The 23,508-nt window shown below is 45.3% G+C and overlaps 1 protein-coding gene across 4 annotated transcripts in view; it reads left to right on the forward strand.

Annotated features, from left to right (window-relative positions):
* Positions 1-23,048, forward strand: part of PRDM11 (PR/SET domain 11) — an 85,293-nt gene extending 62,245 nt beyond the window's left edge. For 2 of the 4 annotated variants that reach the window (XM_021009779.2, XM_021009778.2), the window contains exon 7: positions 582-2,813. In XM_021009779.2, the coding sequence (XP_020865438.1) occupies positions 582-1,129 (548 nt within the window). In that variant the 3' untranslated portion in view covers positions 1,130-2,813. Of the gene's footprint in view, positions 1-581; positions 2,814-8,634; positions 8,823-16,790; positions 17,695-20,788 lie in introns of those variants that run through there. The other 2 variants (XM_078148994.1, XM_078148993.1) reach the window with 2 other exon arrangements.
* The last annotated feature ends 460 nt before the right edge of the window (positions 23,049-23,508 follow it).

Raw genomic sequence — 23,508 nt, forward strand, 5'->3', positions numbered from 1 at the left:
CCTTAGCACATAGAATATTAGAGCTTAGAGGGATCTCAGAACGTAGAATATTAGAACTTAGAAGGACCTTAGAACATAGACCATAGGATACCAGGGTGGGGAGGAACCTTAGAATCATGTAGTCTAATACTTTGTTTTATGGTGGCGAAATTGATGCCCAGAGAGATGTCCAAAGAGCCACAGGCAGTTGGTGGCGTGGCTGGGAAAGCCTTGGTCTTCTTATTCCTCGTTCAGAGCACTGTCCAAAGTAGACTCTTTTCCAGGGAAATAGTTCCCAGTGACAGGAGGGCAGCTTTAAAGGGTGTTGTTGACCCTTGTTTCCCCTCCACAGGTGTGCCCCTAACCAAAGAGCATGATATCTCTGCCTAGATTGTGCCTCCATTCAATCAGGGGGTCCCAGACACTAACACAGGAAGGATAGTAGGTTCCAGGGGAAGGAGGCTGCCTTGTTTAGTTTAGTCTATGAGGACCACCACCCCTGTCCCTGGCAGAAGTAAGAAAGAGCTGGCAACAGATACTCTGGGGCAGCCAGTTTTTTCTGCCTTGCTAATCCTTTGTATTTCTGATTTCTCTCTCCCAAGATGATGAAGATGAGGAGACTCCTGGACCCTCACATCAGCCCCCTCTGACATCACTGCATCAAGATCAAGAAGAAGTTGCCCACCTGGCCAGGCCAGCCCTCTTCCATTCTTTATCCTCTTCCAACCAGTCAGAGACAGTGGAAACAAAGCCAGAGGACATGCCACCGCCATCAGCCCAGGCACCCCCGCCCTCCCATTCCCAGAGCCCCCCACTATCAGGCTTTGACCGGCATCGCTTCCAGTCTCACATCCAGGAGTCTGAGCCCTTCCAACGGTTTTGCCAGGAGCTGGTGACCGTCCACAGGGGTATGGCAGACAGTATGCACACCATAGGCCAGTCTATGGCCGAACTGACTGGGTGGGTCAGCCAGATGTGCCAGATGCTGAGCGAGATCCGAGATGGAGTCCGGGCACTCCAGCAAGCACCCGGCCTGGCGACTGCCACAGACATACCACACCAGCCTGAGCCCCACCGAGCAGAGCCCAGCCTGGAGCCAATCCCACCCTCAAGGACTACTCGATCTCGGAAGCGAAAACACCATTTCTAACCAAGCCAAGCTGAGCTGGAAAGAAAAACAAGCAGAAAAGGGTTAGCTGTCTCTGAGCATGGGGACTTCATTACAAAGAAGAGCTTCCTTGTCTCAGGACCTCATCAGGCTCACTCCTTAGATATGTCTAGGGACAAGCCATCACCTCCTCTTTCTTGTGTCCTGCCAAAGTTGGAAGTCTGTCAGGAATCAGCAGGTGTTCACTAGCTTCAGTGAGTCACCCCCTGAAGTCTTCATCCCATTGGGCAGCCAACCTAAGGTGGGTGGGTCTGGGTGGGAAATCTGACTTTCCCACTCAAAAGAGACTGGAATGGTGATTGACTGTGTGGTGCAGGCAGGTGGCTCCACTCTCTTGACCACAGGCCCCTAGGCAAGATTTGTGCTGATGAAAGATGGGGAGAGGGTGGTGGTTGGAGCTCAGCACATTCAGACAAACCGGCCATGCCCTCTGCTTGATGGTGCCCCTACCTGGGCCCTTGGACTCAGCTCTGGCTTGCATGCTTTTGTGTGAGCCATTACGTGAGTTTAGTTTTGTGTTTTTGCCTTTTGTGGGGCAGGGTGGGATGTCTGTGAAAGACAGGATGAGATAGAAAGGAATCCCCTGAAGAATAGCCCCTCTTCCCGTAGCTAATGCACCGTATTTTATAAAGCTCACTCACAACATACTATCTCACTGGATCCTCAGAACACCTCTGTGAGACTGGGAGGCAAGGGAGAGATTGTGAGTCACATTTTACAGGATGGGAAAAATGAGGCCCAGGGAGGTTTTAAGTGACTTGCCCAAGGTCAGGGAGCCAATAGGTGGATATATCTGGGTCTTTCTGTCTTTAGACCTCTCTTCCTTCTTTTCCACCAGCCAGGAGCTCAATCTTTGGTAGCAAAAGAGGAGGAGGATGTATCTGCCTTTATTGATGAGGGAGCCTGGCCTTTGTTCCAGCCCCGTCTCCCATCCTGTAGCTGTTCTTGACCCTCATCCCTTGGTTTTGACACTGAGGAAGCAGACTTCCCAGGAGTCTGGTCAGTCTCTCTTCCTCTCCTCTGTCCTGGGACAGAAGGGAGGTCTGAATGGATGAGGAGTGGGTCACAAGAGAGCATTTGAGATGGACAATTCTCTTCCCTTCCTCCTGGCATTCCAGTGGCATTGGGATCCCTTCAGTTGCTCTAGTTGTCCAGAGCTCTCTTGTAGATAAGATAACATGTGTAAGGGTACAAATACACACATCTATAGCTTTCTCTGGATTTCATTTTGATGTTTGGCCTATGGCATGAAAGCTGCATTCATGGTGTCAGGGAGAGAGTTTGGGGGGAGTTCAGCCCAGTGAGCCTCACTGTGCTTTCACTTTGGCCTCCTGTCCCCAAGGCTGGCCCAAGTCAGGGCTGACACCCCATGCCCACCTAGACTGGAAAAGTGGGTCTCTCCCAGACTCATCACGGCAAACTAAACCTCATGTCCTCAAGTTTGAGGTAGGGGAGGAGACATTGGGTGCCCCAGAGCCTTCCTTCAAACTTCTCTCTCCACGCTGATGTCTTAGAATAGCATTTCATTGCTACTTGAGCTGAGAATCCCTTATCCCATAATCCATGGCTATGCTTCACCCCTGCTCCCCCCCCAAAAAAAAAAATTTCCTTGGAAGTATTTTTGTTAAAATGGTAATAAAAAGAAATATCTAACACGTCTAACATACCTAGCCTTCAAGTTCTTTCTTTGGTGTGTGCTCACTTCCTATCCTCCTCCACCCCCACTCACCCCTCACCCAATTTACCATGTGTATTCTTGGGCCCTTGAGGAGCTAGTATAGATGGTTGCAAAGAAGCCAGAGGGCAGAAGAGCCTTACCTGCTTTCTGATTACCTCAAATACCACTCTATCTTTGGAGCACTGTCCTCCTTCCCATCATAACTATTGATGTCTGACTCATCTTTCAAGGCCCATGCTACCTCCTCAGAGAAGACTACTTCTAATGGGAAATGAGTTCTTCCTGATCCAATCTCATAGTACTTTGTACTCCTCTCATATACTTACCATATTCTAATTTGTATTATATCCATCTGCCTGTGCCTGATCCCCTTTAATAGATTGTAAGCTCCTTGAGTCAAGGACTGTGTCTAATTCTGTTTGTACCTTCCCCAGCACTGTTAGCCATGCATCCCACACAGTAGACACTTAAGAAATAGATGAATGAATGAATGAATGAATGAATGAATGAATGTGCCCAACCTGGTTCTTGATATTATTCAGGATACAGAGAACCATAAGATGGATGGATGGATGGATGGGTGAGTAGGTGGGTGGGTGGATGGATAGATAGATAGGTGGGTGGATGGATGGATGAATAGATAGATGGGTAGGTAGATGGATAAAACTTGGACCTACTTTTCCAATAGGCCATGGCATGAATGTAGAAAATAATAAAATGAATAAATGAGCCCAGCCTTGCACCAGGCCTTATTGGTGGTCTAGAGAAGCATACAATGAAGGAATGAATGAACAAATGAATGAATGAAAAATGTGTCTAGCCTTTCATTAGGCCTTGTGATAGATAAAGAGAAACATAATATAGTCCCTACCCTCAAACAGTTCATGGTGCCTTTGGGGAGGTGACATACACATAAAACAACTGAAGTATTTTTAGTCTTAGTCAACATAAATTTATTAAGCACTTACTGTATATACTGTCCCAAATGCAAGAGATGCAAATTTTAGCACCAGTCCTTTTGGTTTGCATGGGTGGAAGAAGGTAGAATGTATAAAAAAAATATACCTCTCACTACTGAGCAGGAAGGAGATTTAGAATCTTTCCTTGATATGCTTGAAAGACCTACTTTCTTTCCTCCCCCCAACCCCTGCCCACCTCTGCCCACATTCCCATTCCTCAGTCAACTGCCTTAGGAGTTTTATTACATCAGAAATATTCACCACTGAGGTTTCTCCCAAGCACTCCTTACTAATACCTTCCAGCAAACTGGATCTACAGAGGGTTTTTTTTAATTTAAGTTGGATCTGAGGCATGTCTGGACCTGGCTAGAAAACCTGCTTTGTTTAGAGAAAAACCAGCAGACAATGCGTTAGGTGGAGGAATGTTTGCTTGGAGCTGTTCCACATCAGAGTCAGCAGTGTTGAGGGGAAAACCTTGAGACTGCCTTGAGACATCTAGTCTAGGACTCTTTGGTATTTCATTGATTTGTCTAACTTCAAATGAGACAGAAATAGCTACTGAGGTTTCAACTACTGGCAGTCATCCTGATGTTTTATTTTTTTTTAAGGGTTTTTGCCAGCTCCTTCCTTCCCTCCAACCCCTATCGTGCATTCTACCTTCCAAGGATGTAATATGGCTTCTTCCACCATGGCACATGACATAACATGACCTAGGAGCTCCATCAAGCCAACTTGCAAATAATCACTGTCCCAGAACAATCAGGAAAGATTGCTGCTTGCCATGTGCTTTCCACAGGGCAGGGCAGACACATAACAGGGAACTGAAGTCGTTCGGGATTTGTTATGGAGATATTCATCACATGGGGGGAAGACCTGGGCTCCTGGGAGCACATCTAAACTCCTTTGTATCTTCAAATGCACCATTTCTGTAAGAGGAAACCAGCATTATTTGGAAATGGCTTGGGACAGTAGAAAGAGCGCTTAGTCAGAGGTCTTATATTAAAATCCTGAGCTATGTTGGCCAAGTCACTTTCCTCCCCTAGGATTCAGTTTTCTCCGCGGTAGAATGGGGTGACTGAACTAGATGACCCCTGAGGTCCCTTCCAGCCCCAAATCTTTGATCAGATGCCTTAATGTTTTTAAAGGTCCCTAAGTGGAGAGAAGACGCTCAGTTATCTGGAATAGTGAGGCAAAAAGGTTCTGATGATCTGGATGGATTGAGACTTATTACCTATGCTATGCCTGGAGGACTAATGTTCAGAGACTCAAAATATAGACATCAAAAGACATTTTGAAAGATACGAGATGAGGTACACAAAGCGCTTTCCACACCTTAAAGCACTATTTAAATATAAGGTGTCCCAAAAGTCTTGGTTCAGTTTTAAGCCAATAAAAATCTTAAACCGGCAGTAAGGCTTTTAGGACATTCCATACTAGCATTAATTTAACTAAAATGATGCTCCAGGACTTTGAAAGCCCCATGATTTCATTACTATAGTTACTTGCTTCACAGGCACAGGTCATAGAAGCCCCTCCAAGACCTATGTAGATGGTGCTTGCTGTAGGCTAAAAATCACTCAATCAACAAATCCATCATTAAGTTCCTACTATATGCCAGGCACTGGACTAGAAAATTGTCCCCTAGTGACCAACTCAGGTGATGAACCTTTCCGCCTTTATTGAGAGGACTCTTTGAACTGTAGAAATGCAAGGCATTAAAAGGGACATTCTCAAAGTTTTGCTATCAGTGGGTTAGGGAAGAGAAGGGAGAAAGGGCAGAAGTAAGCATTTATATGGTGTCTACTGTAGGCAGCTAGGTGGCACAGTGGATAAAGCACCATGCCTGGAGTTAGGAAGACATGAGTTCAAATCTCACCTGAGATACTTACTAGCTGTGTGACCCTGGGCAAGTCACTTAACCCTGTTCTCCTCAGTTTCCTCATCTGTAAAATGGAGAAGGAAATGGCAAACCACTCCAGTATCTTTGGCAAGAAAACCCTAAACGGGATCATGAAGAGTTGTACACAACTAAATCGAGTGAACAACAACAAAAGTACCTACTATGTGCCAGGCACTGTGCTAAGGTGCTTTACAAATATTATCTCATTTGATCTTCACAACAACCCTGCAAGGTAGGTGCTATTATTATCCCTGTTTTAGACTTGGGGAAACTGAGGCAACAGAGTTAAGTGACTTGCCTGCGGTTGCTGGCACAACCTTCAGAGACTGAGGGTCACCTCTGTGCCATGATGAATGAGGCATCAAGGCAGAATAGTAAGGAGGACAGGGGACTAAAATGCTCCTGAATGGAAAATGCTCTTTCTTATAGAATTCAAGGGGTACACTCAGAATCCTGTAGAGCTCAAGAATCTGTGTCCTGGAAAGCAGTTTTCATCATCAATCTGTGCTGGATCCTTTGACTCACCCTAGGACTTGTTTTTAGAAATAAGAACCCGTTTATTTCCTATTTGTTTCTTCCTAATTAAAGTTGAGGGCAGGAACCAACTCTGGCTGCTAGAACTTGGGGGCCAGATAATAAGCCTTGGTTGTCGAATTGAGTAGGCAGAGTTCTTGGACAACCTGTTGGCCCCCATGTCTCAGACATTATAAGATTTAGAACTGGAAGTGACCTTAGAATGCATCTAGTCCAAGCTCTTCAATATGCAGATTATGAAATTAAGGCTAAGAGATGGAAACTGGGGTGCCCACAGTCACCCAAGAAGTCAGGGGTAGAGATGGGATTCATACCCCAGATCCCCTGACCTGAACCCAAGATCTAGAACGGGAAGGGATCTCAGAGGCCATCTAATATAACCCACTCGTTTTTCAGGGAAGGAAACTGAGAGCCATAGAAGGGAAATGACTCGCCCAAGAATACTCTGGGAAGAAGAGGTAAAGTCAGGACTTGAACCCAGGACCTTAGACCACAATCTATGTCCTTTCCACTGCCTCAAGGCAATATTTCTTGCAGCTTATCCTCTGTCCCAAGACCATCTGTATTTTCTTGAGACTATAAAAGAACAGCTTTTCAAGATATTTTTCATCCATATGAGGGCAGCTGGATTTTCCCAGAACTCAAAAGGATGGAGCTCAAACGGTAGGATTTCAAGCAGGGTGACAGGCAGTAGAAGAAAAATTTGGGAGCTGAGGTCTTGGCCAGGCACTCTTCAAAACATAAGCTACTTGCAGGCTTGTAAAGCAAACCTTCTTAGTAAGAGAAAGCTCATTGGCTCTGGATTGAAAGGATCCAGGTTCAAATCTTATCACTGATGCTTACTGCTGGTGGGGACTTGGCCAAGTCACTTAATTTCTCTGAGCCTCAGTTTCCTGATCTGTAAAAAGAAAAGAGCCCTCATTGTTGAAATAGCATTTCATGCTTTTTGCAGGGCTCACCCATCCCCAACCCCTGTGAGATTGCAGGATCCTCCATCTAGAACTGAAAGGAACCTCAGAGGTCATCTAGCAACCCCCTCCTTTCAGTAGGGGAGGAAATAGAGACCCAGAGAAAGAAATGGCTTGCCCAAGGATATAGAGAGTAGATGGCAGAGTCAGGATCTGAACCCAGCCACCTGACCATAATTCTTGTCAATATGCCATATTGCCTTGCAGAAGAGGGCTGTTATTATTATCCCCATCTTACAATCCATTGCAAACCAACAACCATTTATCAAGTACCTATTATGTGCCAAGTTTGGAAATAATGAAAATGAGCAAAACTAGCCCCTGCCATCAGTCAGCTGACTTCCACTGGGTGGACACAATATAGAAACAGGTAAGTATATACCTGATTAGTTGAGGAGGAAGGAGAGAGTACAGATAACTAAAGAGACCAAGAAGGCCCTTCCATAGATGACATGTGAGCTTAGTCTTCAAGGGGATTAGGGATTCTAAGAGCCAGAGATGAGGAGGAAGTACATTTCTGGCATGGAGGACAGCCTATGCAAATGCCTAGAGGTGGGAGATGAGATACCCAGTATTCCAATTTGTCCACAAAGTGAAGAAGTGCAACATGCAATGACCCTGGGAAGGGAGGTTGGAGCTTTACATGCCAAGCTCAGAAATGTGTACTTTGTCCTAAAGGCAAAAGAAAGCCACCAAGGCTTCATAAGCAGAGGAATTCCATGGGGAGACAGCTTTTAGAAGACTATTTTGGCCATGGTATGCAGGATGGATTGAAGGGTCAAAGACCAGAAATCAGGAATCTGATTATGAAGCCATTAAAATAGTTGAGGCAAAGGGTGATGAAGGCTTGACCTAGAGGAATGGCCTTGAAGTGTAGAAAAGGCAATACGTATGAGAGATGATGGGATGGAATTGACCAGATTTGATAAGTGACAAGCTGTTGGTAGTGGAATTGAGGGGAGTCAAAGATGGCTTTCTTGAACCTAGATGACCAGAAGGATGATGATTTCCTCAACAGAAAAGGGGCATGTTGGAGGGGAGTGGCTTTCACATGCAAGACAGTGAGTTCCATTTTGAACTGTTGAGGTTGAAATGTCTACAAGAAAAATAATTTGAATTATACATTGGGCACTTGGTGATAGGGGCCTGGTGCTCAAGGAGCTCAAGAAGGGACCAGACAGACAATCTAGTGCAACCCTCTCATTTTACAGATGATTACGTTGAGATTCAGGGTAACAGTGAATTACCTAGAGTTACCTAGGGTTAGACCATCCTAACCTAAGTGACTTACCAAAGTCACAGAAGCAGACCTGGGCTTTGAACCCATGTCCTCCAACCCCTATTCTAGTATTCTTTGTCTTTGCCTTTATGTGTATGTGGATGCACATGTGGGGATGTGTCAAGGATCTGTTGCTTGAACTCATGTCATTTTTACCCTGGTTGCCCAGATATGTGGTCATTTCACGAGAGGAGAGAGAGCAGAATTTGATGGCCTTCCAGCACAGTGAGAAAATCTACTTCCGAGTGTGCCGTGACATCCGACCTGGGGAGCGGTTACGAGTCTGGTACAGTGAGGATTACATGAAACGTCTGCACAGCATGTCCCAGGAAACAATCCAGCGCAACCTGACCAGAGGTGAGCCTTTCCTTCCCCATGGACCCTATCCCTGCCCCTACTGCTGTGGCCCCTCTGACCCTCCTTCGGGTTTGATGCAGTGTTGCCTAAATGAGGACTGTAAGCAAGGTGTCCCAGGCTTCTTCACAGTTCTCGTTAGCTCAATATACTGCTCATATTGCCACTGTTTTGGGAGTGAAGGAAAGGGAAAAACTAAATTTCTCATGGAAAACTTGTGGGGAATTAATTAAAAAGAAAAAAAAAAGAAGAAGGATGAATGGAACCAGGTGAGGAGATTTGAGATGTTTTTGGTTGGACATTTGCAAGAGCTCACCCTATAGATTTCCTTCTCTGGATAACCAGAGGAACAGAGACCCTGATCACAGGAAGGGAGAAGTGGAGGCTCAAAGTCAGGGGAGGAGGTAAAGGGCCTCAGTAAGACCTGTTACTCCATCTTAGATTAAAGGCCAAATTCCCACTATTCTCATGCTTTATAGGTTGCTAAGCCAGTGGCTCCCTCTTCTTCCATTGCCTTTAGGCCAGGGAGGCGTCTGAACAAAAGATAATGTTGATGGGAGGTGGGAAAACTTCTGTGAATAAATTTTGGAGGTCCAGAGGGAGTGAGAGCAATGGGTCCCTGTCCACAGGGACATGTGCATTCTACAAGAAGGAGTAGCTTAGAATAGCCTCATCCCAACAAGCTGAGTCACTTTTGGCCTTGGCAGTCAGTCATGAAAGCCAACTTCTTCCCAGTATCACTTTCAAACGAATTCCATACTCTTCTTAGTCCTCATAAATGGAATTTGTCTAGTAGGCCCAGAGTCCACTCGGTCTAACTGCAACCCCTAGGGGATGAGGTCAAACTCACTAGATCACGAACCTGACATGTGAAGAAGAGTGCAGGAGATGGAAAGGGATGGAAGTGGCCCATTAAAATGAATTTTAAAGAAAAAAATCAAAACTACCAACTATCACAGCTATTAAAGTGTGAAAGAGACTACTTTAGGAAGTAGTGAGCTCTCCATCACTGGGGGTTATGAAAGTACAGGTTGGATTAGATGACTTCAGAGGTCCCTTTCAGCTTTGAAATTCCAGAATTCCATTAAGCATGCAGCAGCTACCTGACTTGGTAAAAGGTGTCTCGTGACTTAGTGGGCACTGGGAAGGGCAGTTTTGGCCAAGCTCATTTCTCGACTGCCCTAGTTCTTGCATTTGGGGATATTAGCACTTCTTGGTGAAAGTTTCCTCAGTGTGATTTCAATCTGACCTTTGGAGAGACCTGAATATTGTCATAGAACTTCTATTGAACATCAGCCATGCACCGGGGGCTACGCAGTGGAGTGAAGTGGTCTCTGAAGGCAGCATGGGGCCAGAAGAAAAGGAAGCGAGAAGTCTTGTCTGGGGCCGTCCATGTTTTAACTCTCAGTTTCAGCTTTCTTGGATTCTCCCTGGAGTGCTTACAATGTCTTTTTGGTTTTTTCCTGGCGCCTTCTCAAATGCCCATCATTGTCAGGGGAGGCTGAGAGATGTGAGGGGAAATCTTGTTTAAGGGAGTAAGCGATAGGGAGCCATTTGGAAGAGAGCTTTGGTGGAAGGTGATCCCAAAGCACACATGGGGAGAGGTGTGAAGACAAGTAGGGATGCACAAGATGACGTTCCTGCCCAGAGGAAAGCAATAAGAAAGAGGACAAGAACCGTAAGCTTTGGCCTACAAAGGCATAGTCTGTGTCAGGTGGTAATGAGGGCCCTATCGATGGAGATCTTCACCAAAAGGAAAGATAAAGAGATGCAGAGACAAGACGAAAGAAATGGATGAGCTTAGACTGAAAGCCCAGAAGTACTGATACATTCAACTTTATGGATCAGAGTATGGGGTGTGTGTGTGTGTGTGTGTGTGTTGTGTGTGTGTGTGTGTGTGTGTATGTGTGTGTGTTTGGCAAAGTTCTTCTTCTCCTGGATAGGCCCACGCTGGGATGAAGAGATTTCCATGGAGGTGATGTGACCGGCCCAAGGTTACACAGAGAATCAGAAACTGAACATGCTTTGAGGCTGTTCATCCTCATGGACCTGCCCCCTTCATTTCACTTCAATTCAATAATCATCTATAAAACACTGGATTTGGAATCCTTTTACCTCCTTCTCTTAAGGGTCTGTTTAGAAGGATACAACAGCTCAAACTTCTTAGAAATGAGGTTGGCCACGGCCAGGTACCCCATGGCCAGAGATGCAACTGTCTATCATCAGTGTGGCATAGTGGAGAGAGTGCTGTCTTTGGTCTCAGAGGTCCTTGATCTGTATGCCTCCTCAACTCTTCACCAGCTGCGTTACCTAGAATATGTGACTCATCTTCCCTGGTCTTTGATTTCCTCATTTCTAAAATGAGGGTATAGGATTAGATGATTTTTAAGGCCTTTCCAACTGTAAGCTTTGGTTGTATTCATCAGAAAACTGTAGATATTCATTGTTGTCTGGAGTATGTCATGGGATATTTTTCTCCATAAATCTTTAGGAAAAGGATATCTCATGGATGCATGGAGTTGTTCAGCAAAGATTTGATAGGTAAAGTTACAAAGAGGCTGATTTGGGCTCAGTATAAGAAAGGACTTCCTAACTATTTGAGCTTCCCAGGACTAAAATGAGCCAACTCATGAGGGAGTGAGTTCCCTGTCACTGAAAGTCTTCAACCTCAATCTGGACGACCACATGTTGGAGCTATTGTCGGGGATGGCATAGAAGAAATTCTTCCTTGAGTATGCATTGGATTAGATGACTTCTGAGGTCCCAGAATGTCAGAACTTGGAAGGGACTTTTCAGATCATCTTTTTTTAACACCTTCATTTTACAGATGAGCAAACAATAGAGGCCCAAGGTGGGAAAATGACTTGTCCAAGGTCACTTGGCTCAGTGGCTGAGCTAAGACTTGACCTGATTCCTCTTTCCACTTTCCTTTACGATTCTAAGATTCTATTGGTTTATTATGGGGTTTTCAAGTTTTCCTGGAAACCAGGGGATGTATTCCTTGACCACAGTGTTCTTCAGATTTCATGTAATCCTAAGGCCAAAGAGACACCCTCAAGAAGCAGATAACACCTAGCCTGGGAATAGAGAGAAGCAGGGTTCAGTGCTGGTGAGTTGTTATCCACGCTTCCCAACATCACTAACAGAGGCAGTTCTAAAAAGTCTTCCGGTAAAAAAAAAAGCAGCCTCTGTCTAGCTAGAGAGAAAGAAGGGGAAGCCCCTGGTTTTTAGGGGCTTCATATAAGCAGGCATTTCCTCTGACTCATAAGCAAGGAATGGTGTATTTTATGAAGAGGCTTGCTGTGTCTCTCCCTCCTCTCCTGACTCAGTTTCCCTCGTGGCTCAGGAGGTGTAGAGGTGAAGGAGTCATTCAAGCATGTGAATTCGGAACCAGAGCACATGGTTTGAATCTTGCCTCTTGCCATTTAAAACCCGTAGGAGCTTAGACCTGCCACTCCTCGCCTCTGGGCAACAGTCTCTTTACCTGTAAGATGAGGGAGATTGTCTTGGTCAAGACTTCTTAACTTGGGGGTCTGGGAGCTTTTTTTTTTTTTTGGTTAGGCAATGGGGTTAAGTGACTTGCCCAGAGTCACACAGCTAATAAGTGTTATGTGTCTGAGGCCGGATTTGAACTCAGGTCCTCCTGAATCCAGGGCCAGTGCTCTATCCACTGCGCCACCTAGCTGACCCCCAGGAGCTTGTTTTTAAAAAAAACATTTTAATAACTACTTCAATAGGATTGATTTCATTTGTGATCCTATGTCTTTCATTTCAAAGCATTCAAAAAACATGATTCTGAGAAGGAGTCCATAGGCTTCACCAGATTAACTGCCAAGGGTGTCCAGGATGCAGAAAAGGTTAAGGACTCCTGGACTAAAAGATCTCTAAGGTCCTTCCAGTCCAGGAGTCCTTAACCTTTTCTAGAAAGTCTGTAAGGCATCTAGGTGGCTCCATAGGGCATAGAATGCTGGGCCTGGAGTCAGGAAGACTCTTCTTCCTAAGTTCAAATCTGGTCTCAGACACTTACTATGTGACCCTGGGCAAGTCACTTAACCCTGTTTACCTCAGTTTCCTTATCTGTAAAATGAGCTGGAGAAGAAAATGGCAAACCACTCCAGTATCTTTGCCAAGAAAACCTAAATAGGGTCATGGAGAGTCAGACATGACTGGAAAAGTACTGAAACAAAGGTCCATTCCAGCACTAATGTTCTGTGATTCTGTGAGGCATGGTTTCAGAGGCAAGGAAGAATGCAGCACATTTCATATATATACAGAGTATCCCCAAAATCTTAGCGCAGTTTTAGTATTTAGTAGCTTTAAAGTATGTTAAGACTATCAGGGCAATTACTGTGTGTGTGTGTGTGTGTGTGTGTGTGTGTGTATGCATGTACATCTATATGCATACATACATATATGCATGTATACATGCTTATATACATTCACACACATATCTATAGCAATACACATGTGTGTTTATATCGACAAACATCAGTACACACATGCATGCCAGCACCCAGTATTCAGGCAGCTACATTGCTGTAGGACCCTGGAGAGCACCCAGGCTCTCTTTTGATAAGAACAGCTCTGGGATCATCAATTCAAATGTCTTTGGCTGAAAGGAGGGTTAGAAACACCTTCTCTTAGAGTGTGGTATAATAGAAAATACATTGGATTAGGAGTCAGATGACTGGCAACAGAATGGAAGCCCCATAAGGGCAATGATGGTTTTTGAATTTTGATCCCTGTTGCTAATATTGGGCATAACACATGAGTCCTTCATAAGTTCTTGGTTTGGTTTTTAAATAAATGCATATTGACTGATTGTCCTGAGTTCAAATCTCAGCTCAGCTGCTTATTAGCTCTAGGATTTTAGGAAAATCACATCGTATCTCTGTACCTCAGTTTTGTCATCAGTAAAATGGGGATGAAAAGGTTTAATTTCTCGGAGTCTGTTTCCTAAATTTGTAAAATGGGGATAATAATACTTAATTTCTGTGTGTCTCAGTTTCTTCATGTGTAAAATGAGGATATTGGACTAGGTTATTCCTAAGGTCCCTCCTACCTATAAATTTTATGCCATTACACTTACTTATATGTGTATCACTAGAGATTAGCATAGTAGCTAACACATGGTAAGTGCTTAATAAATAATTCTATCCATCCATCCATCCATTTATCTATATGCATGTACAACCATATAACCATCTCTCTCTCTCTCTGCTATTTCTCTGTCTGTCTATCTATCTATCCATCCATCCATCCAGCTGTCCATCTAGCTATCTATCTAACTACCTTTATAATCTCAGGTTTATGGTATAGCTTCAAAATGAACTAATCACTGATTAGGATGGGCTAATGACCATGCCCCTTTCTAGAGTGCTTTAATGTTTGCCTGTATTATCTCATTTAAGCCTCATGACAAGCCCCTGAGATAAGTGCTATAGGTATTGATATCCATATTTTACAAAGGAGAAAACTGAGGCCCAGAGAAGTCAACTTGCCCATGTTCCCACAGCTAAGAAGCATCAGGGCCACATTTTCTGGCTCTAAACCTAATCATCTTTTCCCCACTGCTGCCTCTCCTTCAATCCCCAAAGGGATCAGGACCTTCCGCCACAAGCCCACTGAAAGCTGAAGCACTCATGCTGCCACAGTGTGATTGGAAAAGGGCTCAGACTTGGTAGGAGCTCCATTTTCCGTTGCCTCCCCCCTTCTAGGAGACAGTAGCACCTCCCTGATATGGAACCGTGTGTCACTCAGGGTAAACTAATCCTGTGGTGGTGAGGTCACCCTGTGTCAGAACATAAAAGAAATCATTTCAAAGCTAGAAGAGTCATGAAAATTGGAATGCTTTCTAAATTTCCAAGCGAGGAAATCCAGCTTTATTCTAGAAATTATGACTTTGGGGGTCAATGTCATTTTTCCCTTGAGTTGTCAAAGTCTTCCTGCCCACCTGGGAGTGTATTTTCCCATAAGATGATAGATTTAAAGCTGGACAGGACCTTGAGAACCTGGCATCATAGACACTGAAATGTAAGGAACCTCGCAGGTCATCTGGTCTAGCTTACTCACTTTACAGGAGAGGAAACTGAGGCCCAGAGTGATTAAGTGATGACCAAGGTCTTATAGATAGTCAGGATCAGAGGCAGAATTTGAACCAAAATCTTCTGACTCCAGAGCCATTTCTTTTCTCATTACACCATGCTGCCTGTTTAATGTAATACAACCTCATTATCTTATGTATGAGGAAACCAAAGCCCATCAGAGGGCAGTGACTTACCCAGAGTCACTCAGTCAGTAACACCAGAATTTGACCTTAGTGTACTTTTCGGAGAAATGCACTGTCTCTTATCCTGCATTTCCTCCTACTGTCTTGAGTAGGAGGTTCAAGTCAATCTAACTTGCACTTATGTACTTACAACATTCTAGGCACCGTGGTAGGTAAAGACAAAAGTGAAATGATCCCTACCTTCAAAGAACTTACATTCCTCTCCAGGGGAAGAGACATGAACACAGATAAGTAAATGCAAGATATACACAGAATTTCACAAATCAAGAGCTAGAAGGGGCCCCAGAGGCCATCTAGCCCACCCCCTCATTTTTTAGAGAGGAAAAGTGGGGCCAAGCATGCTAAATTTCTTGCTAGGTCCTTTGGCTTCAAACATACCATTCTTTTCTTCAGTACCACACTGTCTCTAAGGTAACCATTCTCTGTCTGTCTCCCTCTCCTCTCTCCTCTCTCCTCTGTCTCTCTCTCTCTCTCTGTCTCTATCTCTCTCTCTCTTTCTCTGTGTGTGTGTGTGTGTGTGTCTGTGTGTGTGTGTGTGTGTGTGTGTGTTCTGGAGAGGGGTTTTGTTGGGAAGAACACTAACAGCTATGGGGATGAGGAAAAACCTTGCTTGCTCTTATATCATCCAGCTTTTTTCATCAAGAAAAAGATTCTTAGGTCTAGTCATGGAAGGGAGTCACAGGTCTTCTAGTTCAACTCACTCATTTTACAGATGAGGAAACTGAGGCACAGAGGGCTTAAGTCACTCAAAGCCACAAGGGTAGTAAGTGGCTATGGTAGGATTTGAACCTAGGCCCTCTGACTCCAGAACCAGTGTTTTCTTTGTTTTGTTTTTCCCACCAGAGAGGGCGTTATAAGAAAAGTCTTATTGCAATATAGGTTGTCTTGGGAAGGGGAACAGGGAAGTCAGTGACTCATGGAAAATATCAATTCCAACATGTTATGTGCCTGACACCTTTTACCAAGTTGAAGCTGTCATTCTCAGGTTATTAGGAGTGAAGGCGGGAGGAGGGAAGAAGGAGGAGTCTTTGGGAAGTGGGGGGAGTGATGAGTGACTTCCCTTGGCTGGCCTTGCATCCTCCCCCAAGGTGGATTAGGTGAGTCTTCTTCCTCTAGCGTCCTGCAGATGGTAGGGATCATAAAGGTTGTTCAAGTTTTCCCCTTTTCAATGAATGAATGAATGACTCATGAGATCTTGGGATTTGGAGCTGGAAGAACCTTAGAACTCACCTAGTCTAAACCCCTCATTTTATAGAGTGAGGAAATTGAGGCCCAGAGAAGGAAGTGACTGGTTCAAACCAAATTATCAAATGAGATAATATACCCTTGCAAACCCTAAGGCACCATATAAATGCTAGCTACTTGTCATTGTTATTATTATTATTACCGGTAATGCAGTAAGTAGTCAGTAGAAGAGCCAAGATTTGAACCCATGTCTGCCGACTTCAGTTCTGGGGTTCTTTCCATTCCAGCACACTGCTTTGCCCATAAGGCTCCATCTTCACATCTGCTCCTGGGGTCCTCCATTCATCATCCTCTGGGTGACCCAGCTGCCATTTTGGGCAGGATCTGGAAGCCAGGACCAGCCATGGGTGGCCAGAGGATAGTTGTGCTGATCTAGCTCGGTGTTTCCAATTTGATCTTTTCTCCCCACCTCCTCATACCCTGGTTTTCCTTCCTAGGAGATAGAAGACTGCAGCGAGAGAAGCCTGAGAAGGCCCTGGATCACCAGGAGGACCTTCGAGGCCCTCTTCAGCTCACGGTCTTGAGGCATGGCAAGAGTGCCTACAAGCGTGGCTTGGATGAGGCAGATGCCCACCCTCCGCCCAAGAAGAAGAAGATTGACCTCATCTTCAAGGATGTTTTGGAGGCCTCGCTGGAGACTTCGAAGATAGAGGAGCACCCTCTGGCCCCAGGCAGCCCACTTGTCCTCAGGAAAGCTCCCAAGTTCCACACAGAAGACATGTATGATCAGTGTGGGATGGCCATACCCCATGGGCCCCAGGACCTCTCCAGGAACCAGGGGGAGAAGGAGTGGAAGGCTCCCCAAGGGGCCTCCTATGGCCCCTCCAAAGACACAGGCTTGCTGGAGGATGAGGAGGAAGAGCCTTCATCGTTCAAGGCAGACAGCCCAGCCGAGGCCTCTCTCGCATCCGATTCTCACGAGCTCCCCACCACCTCCTTCTGCCCTAACTGTATCCGCCTAAAAAAGAAGATACGAGAGCTGCAGGCAGAATTGGACATGCTCAAGTCCGGGAAGCTGCCTGAGCCCCCTCTGCTGCCACCCCAGGTACCGGAGCTCCCTGAGTTTTCAGACCCCGCAGGTGAGTTGGCCTGGTTGAGATGATGCTAGAGGGAGGAGCACAGAGTAGGCAGTGTAGAGGTGGCCGGAAATGCCACTGCTTGAGCCTTCCAAGGGGAGATGTGATGTGTCTAGAGACAGGGCAGATCTTGGGCAGAGGGCACCCATGGCCTCGGGGTGGGGAGGGTCCCACATGTCTGGGTTACGTTCCAGCAGGTGGACTGCTTCAGGACTTTCCATTGTACCCCCACCCCTTGTCAATAAAGCAAGTTCCACTGCAGGAAGGGGGTGTGTGCTGTGTTCTTGACATCTTCGCGGTGGAACCCAGTGGAGGGTCTTCCAGAACCTGGCTACTGAGTCTAGCCAGTCTCTATTCCCAATTTGACTGTGCCCAAGGTTGGAGTGGGGGCCAAAATTGAGAGGAGTGGGGTGGTATTCAGAGAGTAAAAAGACATGTTGCCTTGTCTGCCTTAACCTACATCAATCCAGCCAGTATGAAGTGCCTGTTCTATGCAGGAGGAAATATAAACAAGGAGTAGTCCGTGCCCAGCTAGTGCCATAGTGGATAGTGCACTGGGCTTGGAATCAGGAAGACTTATTTTCATGAGTTCAAATCCAGCCTCAGATACTTACTAGCTGTGTGACCCTGGGCAAGTTCCTTCACCTCTGCCTCAATTTCCTCATCTGTGAAATGGGAATAATGATAGCACCTACCTCTCAAGCTTGTTGTGAGGATAAAATGAGATGATATTTGTAAAGCACTTTGCAAATGTTAAAGCGCTATGTAAATGCCACTTATTGGTGTGATAGAACATACAATCTAGTCCTGTGGTTCCCAGCCTTTGGGATATGAGGACCCCTTTCTAACATTAGCTACCTAATAGTAGTTATCCTCTTAGTATCTATTGACTGGAAAAAAAATCCCTGATCTCTGACAAAAAGCTACTGTGAACCTATACCTGACATTTGTCTGTTTGACAAATTGAGAATGATGGAAGGTTAAATCTGTCATGACTAGAGATAGAGGAAAAATGTGTAACTAGAAACAAGACAGAAGAGATCACAAATGCTGAGATCAGCAGACTTAGTTATGTAAAATTAAAAGAGTTTTGCATAATTAAATTCAGTGTTGACATCAGAAAGAAAGATATAGAATGAGTTAAAAAAAACACCTTTCAAATAAATGTCTCTGACAAAGGCTGAACATTTAAAACTGAAAGGAAATTGACAAAAATCTCTAAGATAGAAATAAATGTGTATTTCTTAATCACACACACAAGGACATATTGATATATATATGTATATACATACATATACATATTTATACATATACATCTGTACCTACAGATAAAATAGCAGTGCATGGATGTATGAGACATATTTATTCAGTTTACAGAAGCTATGTTTGCTGTTTATGCATTTGTGAAGCTTTCTCAAAACCCCAAAGAATGAGATGGAGTAATTTAATCTGGTAGCATGGCTTGAGAATACTGCTCCCAAGGGAACTGTCTGAGCCTTGCCTTTAACTTCCCCCCACCTTCCCACCTTCTATCATGCTGCCGTCCTTGCATCCAGGGTTAAAGTGACCAGAGGAACAGACTGTCCTTGGGTGGTAGGTTGCAGAGCCCCTGGTAGTCACATTTGGTTCTATGGACCTGCCTCTAACTCTTGACCACCTTTATCTGTTAGGCCTGGCTGGCCATGCAACTGAAGCCATCAGGAGTACTGATTTACCTTCCTAGTGGTGTAATCAGTCTGTCAGTCAGCGAGCATTTACCAAGTGTCTACTGTGTGCTAGGTATTGGGGATAAAAGGATGGGAGTAAAATAGGCTCTACTCTCTGGAAGCTTACATTTATTTGGGGAGACAATGTGTACCTATATGTGTACAGTATATGCCAAATGTTGGTTTTTTGATTGGACCTGTGATGTCATAAGTGTAGGGAACTCCCAATTCAGAAACTGCCTCTATCAATGCAAATTTAGAGAGAGAATTACCGATGGCAATGAAAGGTTCTATGAGAGGGGTCACACAGCCAATACATGTCAAGGCAGCACTTCAACCCAAGTCTTCTGGTTCTAAAGCTAAATATCAATCCCCTATACCATGCTGTCAAAATAAATACAAGGTCACTTGTAAGAAGGAGAATGATGGAATGGTGGGTGGGGAGGGGGCATTAGCTAAAATCTCATCACACCCTTATGTGACAACTGTCTCCAGGTCTATTAGCTGTCAGTTGGCTATAGACATGGCTGGAAACAGTGACCCAGATCACCCAGAAGTCATTGCTCCATCTCATGAATGCCTTCTCTGATTCTGTGCATTGGCATCCAGTTTGCCTTGCTAGATCACCCAGCCTGAGTACATATAGAGTATAATATTGGCTATTCTGTTATCATAACAGCACATACCTTCTCTCTATCCTGCTTCAATGTCTAATCACATTAGAGAAGTGAGCCTGGGCTGTCAAAGGTAGGACAGTTGGATTTAGCTCTGATAAAGTCTTCCAAGCTGGACAAATGGCATGTGTCTGTCCTCTGAGGGCCAGCCCTGCTTACCACATACAAGTTCATCTCTTCTGGGTTGGCTTCTGGGTAATAGATTTCCATTCACTTGACAACATAATAGGCAGAAGAGTGTCCCCTAAGGCAGGGAGGGCTTGTGATCTGCAGAAACTGCAATTCTTTGTAATACTCAGGAACCTAGTGCTTCACTAATTCCTAAGCCTTTTCTTTACAGAAACTCTGAGAGGTAAGTGGTACACATCTTTATCACCTCCATTTTTCAGTTGAGGAAGGTGAAGCCTAGAAAGGGCAAGGGACTTACTTAAAGTCTCACTGCCTAGGAAATGCTGTTAGTTGTCAAAGCCAGAATACTGGAAGTTTATTCTCATTTCAAGAGCATGCCTTGACCCTGGGTGAAGGGAGGCAGCTGGGTGGTGGGAACTAGCCAGGGTGGCATTTATAGGCATGCCCTGGAAGGTGGATGATCGATATGGGTCACTAGTGTTATTGGTAAATCAGATCCCTTACTAATATAGCAATATGTTTTGCATGACTTGACATGTATAATTGATATCATGTTGTTTGCCTTCTCAGTGAGTAGGGGGAAGGGCAGGGGAGAATTTGATGCTCAACATTTCCAAAGATTCAAATTAGAAAAATTTTAAACAATGTAATTTGGAAATATTTAACAAAATAAATAAAAAATAATTTTAAAATAAACCAAAATTAAATTATATCCCTTAGAAAATGGGATCTGAAATTGAGGCATTAACTTGTTTGATACAGTAGAGCCCTTGGACAATAAGGCGTCAGCTTCGGAAGACCCATGTCCTTTCCAACAGGGCATAAACTTCCCTTTCAATTTCTCTTTCAGCCTCAGAGAGCGTGGTCTCCATCCCAACCATGCTGGAGGACGATGACCAGGAGGTGGACTCGGCAGATGAGTCCGTCTCCAATGAGATGATCACCGCGACGGATGAGCCTTCAAAGATGTCTTCCGCCACGGGACGCCGGATCCGGCGCTTCAAGCAGGAGTGGCTGAAGAAGTTCTGGTTTCTACGGTACTCGCCCACGCTCAATGAGATGTGGTGTCACGTGTGCCGGCAGTACACGGTGCAGTCTTCCCGGACCTCCGCCTTCATCATCGGCTCCAAACAGTTCAAGATCCACACCATTAAGCTCCATAGCCAAAGCAACCTGCATAAGAAATGCCTGCAGCTCTATAAGCTCCGGATGCACCCGGAAAAGACAGAAGAGATGTGCCGGAACATGACTCTGCTGTTCAATACTGCCTACCACTTGGCCCTGGAGGGCAGGCCTTACTTTGATTTCCGGCCCTTGGCAGAATTGCTGAGGAAGTGTGAGCTCAAGGTGGTGGACCAATACATGAACGAAGGGGATTGCCAAATTCTGATTCACCACATCGCCAGGGCTCTGCGGGAAGACCTCGTGGAGCGCATCCGTCAGTCGCCATTCCTTAGCATCATCCTGGATGGGCAGAGTGACGACGTGTTGGCTGACACCGTGGCCGTCTATGTCCAATACACGAGTAGTGATGGGCCCCCTGCCACAGAATTCCTGTCCTTACAGGAGCTGGGGTTCTCGACCACGGATAGTTATCTCCAAGCATTAGATCGGGCGTTCTCTTCCTTGGGGATCAGGCTGCAGGATGAGAAGCCGACCATTGGCCTGGGTGTGGATGGAGCCAACATCACGGCCAGTTTGCGCGCTAGCATGTTTATGACAATCAGGAAGACTCTGCCCTGGCTACTCTGTTTGCCCTTCATGGTGCACCGGCCCCACCTGGAAATTTTGGACGCTATCAGTGGAAAGGAGCTCCCTTGCCTGGAGGAGCTCGAGAATAACCTGAAACAGCTATTGAGTTTCTACCGCTATTCACCCCGCCTGATGTGTGAACTTCGTTTGACGGCCTCTACCCTTTGTGAGGAGACGGAGTTCCTGGGAGATATCCGGGCCGTGAGGTGGATCATCGGGGAGCAGAATGTTCTCAATGCACTAATCAAGGACTACCTGGAAGTGGTTGCTCACCTTAAGGACGTCAGCGGGCAAACGCAACGCGCGGATGCGTCTGCCATCGCTCTGGCCCTCCTCCAGTTCCTCATGGACTACCAGTCAATCAAACTGATTTACTTCTTATTAGATGTGATCGCCGTGCTCTCCCGCCTGGCCTACATCTTCCAGGGTGAGTATCTCCTCGTGTCCCAGGTGGATGACAAGATCGAAGAGGCCATCCAGGAGATCAGTCGGCTGGCCGACTCTCCTGGGGAGTACCTGCAAGAGTTCGAGGAGAATTTCCGAGAGAGCTTCAACGGTGTTGCCGTGAAGAACCTGCGGGTGGCTGAGGCCAAATTCCAGTCCATCAGGGAGAAGATCTGCCAGAAGACCCAGGTAATCTTGGCCCAGAGGTTTGATTCCCGTAGCCGGACCTTTGTGAAGGCCTGCCAGGTGTTTGACCTGGCAGCCTGGCCCAGGAGCACCGAGGAGCTCATGAGTTATGGCAAAGAGGACATGGTCCAGATCTTCGATCATCTGGAAGCCATCCCATCGTTCTCCAGGGAGATCTGCCGAGAAGGAATGGACCCGAGGGGCAGCTTGTTGATGGAGTGGCGGGAACTCAAGGCTGACTACTACACTAAAAATGGTTTCAAAGACCTCATCAGCCACATCTGCAAGTACAAACAGAGGTTTCCCCTATTGAATAAAATCATCCAGATCCTTAAGGTCCTCCCCACCTCCACAGCCTGCTGTGAGAAAGGCCGAGTGGCCCTCCAACGAGTGCGGAAAAACAACCGCTCCCGCCTGACCTTGGAACAGCTCAGTGACCTTTTGACAATTGCTGTAAACGGACCGCCCATTGCCAATTTTGATGCCAAAAGGGCACTGGATAGCTGGTTCGAGGAGAAGTCTGGCAATAGTTACACACTGTCTGCTGAAGTGCTCAGTAGGATGTCTGCCCTGGACCAGAAGCCAATGCTTCCAAGCATGGACCACGGGTCAGAGTTTTACTCAGATCTTTAGGAAGTCATTGCCTCAGATTTTACCAAGCTGTTGAATAATTTTTTAAAAGAATAATATCTATACTCCTAAGCTTTGATATATTATATAAATATATATATATATATATATATATATATATATATATATATATATATATATATATATATATATATATAAACCCACACTGAAAATTTAAAAAAAATTAAGGGGACATGCATCTGACTGAAGCTACTTGGAGTTTTCAGAATGGGATGATGTCAAACACTTTCCTCTTACCTACAAAACTTGGCAGCTGCAGTATCCATGGCAATTCACTCTTCCTCATCCTGGCCCATGCTGGGGGCCACTGGGATTCCAATCTAACAACCGATCAACAGTATAAGCTAAAATGACGGGTCTCTGTCAACCACCTCTCTGGTAGCTCACCTCATGTATGTTCTTGTTGGGGTTTTTGGGGGTGTTTTTTCCTGTTGTTGTTGTTGTTTGTTTGTTTGTTTTTTGGTTCCTCTGGTTGATCTGAGGAGGTTGTTGTTTATTTGTCTGTATGTTTGTTTTGGGGGAAGGTGGCTTTGTTCA

This window comes from Phascolarctos cinereus, unplaced genomic scaffold, assembly GCF_003287225.1.
Source record: "Phascolarctos cinereus isolate Bilbo 61053 unplaced genomic scaffold, phaCin_HiC Scaffold_9;HRSCAF=440, whole genome shotgun sequence".
Lineage (NCBI taxonomy): Eukaryota > Metazoa > Chordata > Mammalia > Diprotodontia > Phascolarctidae > Phascolarctos > Phascolarctos cinereus.